General features: G+C 37.1%; 1 protein-coding gene across 1 annotated transcript; it reads right to left on the reverse strand.

Annotated features, from left to right (window-relative positions):
• Positions 1-1265: 1265 nt before the first annotated feature.
• LOC140152905 (dolichyl-diphosphooligosaccharide--protein glycosyltransferase subunit KCP2-like) lies at positions 1266-9425 on the reverse strand. Its single transcript, XM_072175440.1, has 5 exons — positions 9267-9425; positions 4644-4798; positions 3810-3873; positions 3380-3446; positions 1266-2690 (listed from the first exon to the last, which is right to left on the reverse strand). Exons 1-5 carry the CDS (start codon positions 9268-9270, stop codon positions 2588-2590), a joined length of 393 nt encoding a protein of 130 aa, XP_072031541.1. The 5' UTR covers positions 9271-9425; the 3' UTR covers positions 1266-2587.
• Between the last annotated feature and the right edge of the window lie 166 nt (positions 9426-9591).

The following is a 9591-nucleotide window of genomic DNA, read 5'->3' on the forward strand; positions in this document are numbered from 1 at the left end:
GAAAAGTACAGAGAAGTAAAAACTGAAAAACTGCTTTAAATAAAGCTTCATTGAAGAAACTGTGTTGTCTCTGGTCCTGTGTCAAAACCTGGGGTACCTTTGTGTTACATAGTAAAAAAATGAAATGGTTCAAACATTTAACCTACACATCTAATTTGAAGTGGTTCATCCTCCCGAGCATTTTGACACCTTTTTTACGGAAATCGGTTAAAAAAAGAGAGAGTGCGGGCAAAAACAATCACAAAATAGGAGGATGTAACCCCACCTCTTTTTGCCACATTTACAATCATTCTGATCAAGTATTGGTCTTTTAAATGAACTTTTGTATTTATTTATTTGGTTTAGATGTCTGGGAGCTCATTTAGACATTTTTTTACTAGATTCAAATTTTTAATGAGGTTTTAAATCAATTTTACGATATGAATCCCTCCCCCTAATCCTCCTCCCCCTAATCCTCAGCCACCCTTGGCACATTTCATGCCAAACGTCATAAGAAAAAAATTAAAAAATATTTTAAAACAGGATAAAAACATTAGTAATATAGAATAAATTAGCCTCAATTTAAGACCTAATTGAATCTTCTAAGGGAAGGAATACTCAAGAGACAGTGTTTTGAAATCCAAGCTGCACATCAAAATGTAACAAAGCCACCTTTTTGAATACCCCAGTATATGACACAGGATCCTCTTTGTTTCGCTTGTTAGAATCTTTTTGCTCCTTGAATAGGCTAGTTTGTCACTTTTAAAACAGGACCTTCATCTATTCAATTGCTTGTTACTTTACTTCTTGAGGCCACATTGGATTCAATGTGGTGTCATAATGTGCAGGATTAGATAGTGCATCTATTAAAAAAACAAAGTTACCTCAATATTGTTCAGTTTTGAAATTGTGATTATTTTTCCAAGTGTAAGGATACTTTATTGGCGCAGTATATTTCGAGGGAGATGCATCCCCCATCACACTTTCCCTGTGTCAACCCCAGTGGAGGTTTGTTTGGTGGTGACCATTCCAAACTGCTCCAGAGAAGGGCTAAGCCAAGCAGATATGGAACGAAAACATTGCTGTTCAGTTCCAGACATTTTAGAAAACAGAATATGGACAAATCTGACCACCAACCTTTAAACTGAAGCCAGATTGGGTTGATTTAAATTATCAACCCAATCTGGCTTATTTAAAGGTTAGTGGTCAGATTTGTCCATATTCTGTTTTCTAGCGTACATATCACAATAATTTTACTCCAAACACAAATTTTAAACAAGATCAAGTTGTGTAGTACATGGGAAGACAGTAGTCAATCCTTTTATTGTCCATTGCAGTGCACTTCTGAACTTGAACAAGAAACAAATATTACAAGGCATAGGATACTCAATTTACTCGCAAGCTTTCCTTCCAGTATCACAGAAAAGACATAATGAACAGAAGTTGAAAAACTTGTTTAGAAAATGGAATCTGAAAATATGGCATTTTTTCCCATACTTATTTCATTCAGTTGTCTAACACAATCTGATATTCACTCTCTGCATTTATCCTTCATACAAAACTGTAGGGAATTAACCTTTAGAACACCAAAATCTTCTATTGAAGGATTATACAGCTTTATTCCATAAGCTGCTTAATTCTTTAATGGAGTCTTTACACTAGTCAAACTCAAGGATATCTTACAGCAAAGAATATACCAGTTTCTGTTATCAAGTACATGTCCTGTACAAAATACACAAACATGACCTAAGCACCCCTCACCTAAATTGGAGCCACTATGAATCAACCAACTCAAATCTAACACCCATACTTGTGCATTTGCAACATTGATTTGTGTAAAATTTGAAATAGCCAACAAAGTCCAGGATTTGAATGTATTTTTAATTTATTACCCTGTGTTTTGTTTTTGAACAGAAAAATACCTTTGAATTTCATAATTTTAGATAAACACCACTTGATCATCAAGGAGTGTCATTAGGTTAACTGTAGTAATTGAAAATGTGTGACTGATGCTACACATGGAAAATCCAGAAAAGAAATAATCTACAAAGGAAACTTGTCTTGTGCAAATATTAATGCCTGGTAAAGGGTTACATTCATGATCATTCTCTTGGCTGCATGCCCATTGCAAATGAAAGCCAAATAAGGTGAATTTAATTCTGGGTTTTCCCATGCAAAATCTGCCAACCAGTAGCAGTAGCTTACTTATTAATTAAAAAGTCCCCTGGATATGAAGTCAGAAACATCCCCTGGATTTTATAAAAAGTTTTAAAATATTTTTTTGTTTTATCACTTAGAAATAATTATGCAACTCAGCAATAGTCAGCATGCTAAGTATATTGGTTTCATTTTGGCCCTCCCCCAAAACCACAACACATTTTTATGGTCCAATCAAGAACATTATTACCAGCTAGATATAATGCAAATTTCAAGTCTGACTACAGAGTATTCAGTTTGTTTTGTTTATCATTTTTTCTGATAAGAGACCCCTTTCAAATCCCACTAAAATCCTTCATTTAATGGAGCGACACCATCCCAATGCTTCCCCAAGTATTCCCAAGTACTAATAAGGCTAAGTATGAGTGTACACAGCTAGGTTCCACAGCATTTACTTCTTCCTCTTGCCAGTGCTCATGACCTGTGGTGGAGGGGCGTATTTGGCTCCGGAAATTTTGTTGATGTAGTACATAGCGACTAAGGAGAACAGAAAGCTGAAAAGTAGAAAAAGAAATTAATATAAAGTTAAAATCATATTTAAAGAGGAATAAACGTTGACCAGGTCAACTTTAAGAAAATCAGGAATGTCTGTGGTAAAGTTGTAGCAATATACCTACCACATAGCAAGAAATCTCAAACTCAGATAATATCCCATCATGCATGCACTAGGACTTTACACATATTCTGCATAAATATAAGTTTACACCGCCTGCTCTTGAAGGTCACCTCAGAATCAATTTGCATTGAAAATTTGCTTCCAAATGCCCCCCCCCCCCCATTCGATGAAATTGCACACCCCGGCATTTATTATAGACATGTAATATGTATGTTAAGCATGGTTTTTGAATTTGGCTGCCTTGCACACAGAGGTTCTAAGATATTTTAACACAAATACATTGTTTCCAGCTGAATATTCACTGCAGGGGTGGGAAACTATTATGGATATGTAATTTAAACATGCAAATAAACAGTGTGGTCCATGGCCACCGATCTCCAAGTGTCTCTTAACTGGTGTTGAAAATTATTGTTATGAGCCATCTTGACTTGACTTGTTAAACAATTGCATTTGTGCATTGGTTTCCAAATTTGTGTACATCAATGCACATTTGAATTATTCAATTTAATTATTTCAGTTATTTAATGGAGAATGTTGCAATATTTACACTGACTCTGTGATACTTACCAAGTTGTAATGCATACTCTATGCACTAAACCAGAGGCAAAGAGGGCAGCTCCAAGACATAATCCAACTGTAGAAAAACACAAAGATAAAATTGTTAAATTCGAGTAAATGGCTTTTAAAATCAGATTTCAGGTTAACCAATTTTCTGCATGAGTCCACTTTATGAACACAAGTTTGATATCATCCTGCAGCTAACCAAATTATCCATATCAATCTCATGTCAAACTAAAATGAATTGTTTGTCTCTCAGCTCTTTTGATCTTGAAAATTTAATGCATTTATGCTGGACTTGCTGGTTTTTAATATGGGCCATTTCAACAATGCCTGCAGGAGCTCTGAGACAAACAATAGTTTTTGATTAGCTATACATCTTTTTAAGATACATTTTGTAACATTGCTTCTGATAATTTTGAAGTTGCTCATTACTTACCTTCAGGTAAAATCTTCATTTGATAACTTTTTCCAAAAATCACTGCTAAAAAGTTACCCATTGCCTGTTTGATTACGGTCAAGGAACTTGTAACATAACTATCAAAATGTATAAATGCGATTTTCATGGTGGGGGTGTATCATCTGAACATAGACAACAAGAGAATTTGGAATGATAGGACAAGAAAAAAGAAAGGAAAATAAACATTCGTCAGTTGAAATGAATGCCATTGGTCAAGTTCAAAAATTTGAAATATATGTGTCTTATTATTTGCCAGACTTTATACTCAGACCAGTTGACTTTAAATAAATTTGACTCAAGACAAGTGGGATGGCAGAAGCCATATTTTTTTCCAGTTTTAGCCATTTAGCCAAAATTGGAGTGTACTCCTTAATAATATTAATACATTGATTTTATGAGGCAAGGAAGTCAATCCCATTTCCATATGTCATGCAGTTCTTTAATTAAAGCTACAATCAAAACAAAAATGTTTTAGGTCGTTTTCACCCTCCCGAGAAAACTCATGCACATGGAGTGGATATGACACCCTTTATGTCTTGAGATCTACTTTAAAGAGCCCATACCATTCCTCTTGTGTGTCAGCTTTATTTGTCTCAACATTTGAGTGCAAAAATGGTATCCTCCCCTCTGACCTGCCTTAAAGCCTAGCTAGTTTTTATGTATTTCATTTTTTCTACCACATTGGCATAATTCAGAAATTTAAATTTGTAATTAATTCTTGATTTAAGTTATAAGCAACAAATTACAGCTGAACTTTCAGTTGATTTCCTGCAAAGGAAATGTATTATTGACACCTGTCACACAAAAGGATACAGTGAGGATGAAGATGAAGAGTAGCGACCCAATGAAACCACCTAAGATGGTCATCCATTCCGTTGAGGCAAGCTGAGTATGGAACATCTGCATTCCAGCAAAAGTCACTACAGCTAAGGTCGCTGACAGTAACAGTGATATGGTACTGGAAACAGCTGAAACCAAAACAAAAAATAAATTAATAATTTAAATTTCACTGCACTATAGTTAGTAATATAGTATCATAGACAAAAATACCTAAAGGGATTGGTAAAGGTAGCGTGGCTTTTTCCCATGTTGATTATCTAATATGCACTTCATTCCAGGACTGTGCAAATGTTGATAAAATAAAATGAAAGTGCATTTTAGCCGTGATATTCCATCTCCAGTCGCTATGATAATTTTTCTCATTTCTGGTCCAGTTTTGGTCAGAAACATGGTCAGAAACAGCTGCAAAAACATGCGCAAAGTCTGTCAATCTTTAGCAAATTTTCGTACTTTTACTTCCGTGTTTCTTTAAATTAACGTGTTGTTGAATGCTATAAAGCTAAAACATGCAGTCATGCACTGCCACAAATAAAGTTATCATTTAAAATTGCCTTTAATCATCGTAACAATAATACTAATAAAGGAAACATAGATTATGAGAAAATAAACTTAAAACATTAAAAACTGAATATTGTCAGGTTGTGAAAAATAATTTAATTTAAACATTAACCGCACATCGTCAGTCCAACATGCTTTGTAAACAGTGTCAATTGCATCAATTGGGACTTCCCAATCAAACAGCAATCATTACGGAAAGGATGCAAAAAGTGCACGATTCCCTGACGTTGCATTTACAAATATTGCAGCATTTACTTCAATTCTTAGCAGGTGGGTCAAAATTTTGGGCTTTTATTATCTTAAAAATATAAAAGAATAAAAATGTCTTATTTTTATCATCAATATGATTAAATTTCGAAGTTTTGTCTGCTTCCACATGCATGTGACACACGCATTGAACTACCCCATTCACACTGTAAAGTTAGAATTAAAGGAGCCAGTTAGCACGCCAGGCACCACTAAGCATGCAAAGTGCATAGCATCGGACTTTTGATGATCCCGTTATCTTTTTTACCGTGTCAGGCAGGAGCGCGTTGCTCATTAAATATTCATTTTTGGTGATCCCTGTTATCTTTTTTTACCGTGTCAGGCAGGAGCGTGTTGCTCAGTAAATATTCATGAACCCAACACGTCACAAACATGTGGTCTTATTCAGCAGATCAGAATCGTTGCAATTGACCCGACATGATTTTATGAATGAATTTTTGACCTCAAGTACTGGGCTCAGACATTATGCATATTCATTGATTTTGTGAAATTCAAGATGGCTGCTCGGCTATGGCGAAAACAGAGAATGAAAATCAATGGTTCCGTTCGGAAATTATTGCCATTTGAAAATGGACTTTTTTCTGGTGTCAAACGAGCAAACATTTCGATGATTGAAGATACTCAAATTTCATTTATCTGTAATTTTGGTTATAATTTTTTTGTTGGACATGGAATATTTTTTCTGACTTGGGCTGGAAGCTTATTTCAAGTGGTCATGATGGATTTTACTGCGGAGGATCCCGGTACCCCAGGTCAACATAAAAAGTGGTAACCATGTGTGTTCTAAATTTCGCGGAAAAGGTGTATTTTGTTGACTGAAATCGCGGACCATGAAATCGCTGAAAAAAAGGGGGTATTCTGAGCATTGTCTCCATGAAATTTTTAAAAAAGGGTATTTCACAGGTTCGTTCGATCGATGTCTTCAGCCCGAGTCTTCAGCCTCCATCCTCTGGCATTTCATTGATTCCGCCCTCAATCGTCACAGCGAGACCGTCAGAAGGCAGCTGGGAGTACAACAGACACAAAGTAATGTTCATACTTGCACATTTTGTACTTAATATATTAAAATATTTGGAGTCATTGAAAAGGGGTGTCTGGAAATCTTCTCATTGAAAACCTTGAAAAAGGGGTATTTTTTACCCTGATTTTGTCAGTGATTTGGCAAAAAAAAGGGGGTAAAATCAATGAAAATCAGTGAAAAGGGGGTTTTGAAAAAGGAAGAACACACATGGTTACCACTTTTTATGTTGACCTGGGGTACCGGGCGGAGGATCCAGTTTTTCAACAACGGAGACGAACAATATGCACGAGCTGTTTTTTACCAAATTTTACAAAAATTTCGCCGATCCATGCACACGATTCGTCAGTTCTGTGCACATGATCATCATGATGCCATGGCATGCAGTGGGTGCGTGGGGCAGTGCTAGGAAATTTGCATAATTTTAACTTGGTAAGAAGTTTGATTGTGTGACATGGACGCAAAATACTTCATTAGCCGTGAACTTGCATCCAAAGTTGTAAAATACGCGTCTGGACACACACTAACAGCATTTGAACAGGAAGCCTGCTGCTGGCTTTGACTTTGACTTTGACTGGTTACTCTGCAACTCCTCCTGATGAGGTCACCCGCAGAGGGTAGTGAGGGCGTACAGAGGAGCTTTCTAGTAGTCTTTGGTGGTGTTTCTCTTAAGTGTGCTGTTACTTGCTGCTTGAAATTGTCCGTTGTGGCTATGTTAATCAAATGTTCTGGGATGTAGTTCCATTCTGCAATGGTGCGTGGGAAGAATGATTTATTGAAGCAGTCTTTCTTAGCGTGTGGTCTTACAAAGGCTTTACTGTGTTGGAGACGAGAAGGGCGTTGGACTGGCAGCAAGAACTTCGACGCCGGTATGGCCACGCGATCATTCACGATCTTGTGCATCATGGTTAGCCTAGATGCTTGCCTGCGTAGTTGTAAACTATCCCATTCTAGTTTGGTAAGCATCTTGGTTACGCTACTGTATGGTGAATAATCTCTGCATACGAATCTCGCTGCCCGTCGTTGGACAGCTTCAAGTTTATTGCATAGATCACCGGTGTACGGATCCCAAACCGTTCCTGCGTACTCTAGGTGCGGTCTAACAAGACTTTTGTAAGCAGTAGATTTCAAATCAGTGGGGCAGGAGTGGAAATTCCTGCGGATAACACCTAACACTCTATTAGCTTTGGAAATGGCAGAATTTATGTGGGTACCCCATTTCAAGTCATGAGAGATATTGACACCCAGATATGAGTGGGATTTAAGTTCTTTAAGGATTGATTGACCAAGTCTATACTGATGAGTAGATTGTGTCTTGGCGTGTGATATTTTAAGCACAAAGCACTTATCAGGGTTAAAATGCATTTGCCATGAGTGTTGCCATGTGGATAATGCATCAAGATCAGACTGTAATTCTGAGATATCATTGTTGTTTTTAATTGGCCGATATAACACGCAATCATCGGCAAACAATCTGATTTCAGAGGAGATGTTGTCAGGGAGATCATTCAGATAGATCAAAAACAAGAGGGGTCCCAAAACGGTGCCTTGGGGCACTCCCGATTTGACGTGGACCCACTTGGAATGTTCTCCATTGACAACAACCCTCTGAGTACGTTTGGTTAGAAAGTTCTTTATCCATGTGTGTGCACTACCTGTAATACCACAAGTTTTTAACTTATGGAGAAGGCGTTTGTGAGGGACAGTGTCGAACACCTTTGAAAAATCCATGATGATCATATCCAAAGGCGTCCGACAGTCCAGTGATTTGGCCAAGTCATGAACGGTGAGCAACAATTGGGTTTCACATGAGTGCATGGACCTGAACCCGTGTTGTCTGTTTGTAAGAATATTATGTTTGTCAAGGTGGCGCATTATGTTGCTGTGTAGTATATGTTCAAACAACTTACAACATATTGGCGTTAATGAGACAGGTCTGTAGTTCGATGCAAACGTCCTGCCCCCTTTTTTGTGGATGGGTGAGATGTTGGCCGTCAACCAATCTTTTGGTAGCTCTCCAGTATGCATGCTTTTGTTAAATATACTTGTGAGTGCTGGTGCCAACTCTTCGGCACATAATTTCAGGATCTTCGATGGCAATCCATCTGGCATGGTGGGTATACGCTAGATACAGACTTTAAGGTACATATTTCGAGGTGCATAACAGACACCAAATTTGTGTCATAACAAACACCAAATTGGTGTCGATGACCTGACATGCATGCATTCTTTGTGATGGTCTTTCAATTTGTGCGAGTGTCCTTGGCAGACTTGACTATGCTTCAGTGGTCATGAAAGGATTCAATAGATAACCTCTGCCCCACTAATCCCCAGCTATTGTCTGAAATTGCACCTCGGAAGATATATTATAACAACTCAGTCCCTCAAATGATAGTCATATAACGACCAAAAGATAAATGACTGACTATCATTGAGGACTGAGAGTTCCGCAGTCTAGGTATACGCGTAAACGCGCGCGCGCCGGCCGGGGTAACGCGAATGTATTTCAACTTAGGTTGTGCGTTCTTTGTAGTTTGAAATGTATACGCAAAGTACGATCACAGCTGTTGAAAGCTGCATTCATTCAATTGGAAGTTGCAAATGATGAGCATGAATGGATCAAGAATGAATGATGAGATAATAATTTTTAATTTTAACATTGACAGTCAATCAGTCATAGCTAGTCTAAAATCCAACACAGATCTAAAATTACAACCATAAATGCACACTTAAAAGTTAGTCTCTTTACTTACCCATGTCGCTATTTAGGTCGTTAAAACTAATCAAATTTAAGCTTCAGTAAATGCTACGTCTACTGCTATGTACACATGAAAATGGACAGGTTAAAAGGTCATCACTTGGCCACATAAGCAGTTTCTGATTGGTCAAAATTAGCACGGGGTCATGTCAATTACAGACTCTGTCAAACAACTTTATATATTATACATTACAAATGATTTTTTGAACACTCATATTTCTTTACATGTAAGATAATATTTAATTGTAATTATCTCATAAATTATAACAAATATTTGAATGAAAATATATGATTGATATGCAATGTAACTTGATATATTG

This window comes from Amphiura filiformis, chromosome 5 (assembly GCF_039555335.1).
Source record: "Amphiura filiformis chromosome 5, Afil_fr2py, whole genome shotgun sequence".
Taxonomy (NCBI): domain Eukaryota; kingdom Metazoa; phylum Echinodermata; class Ophiuroidea; order Amphilepidida; family Amphiuridae; genus Amphiura; species Amphiura filiformis.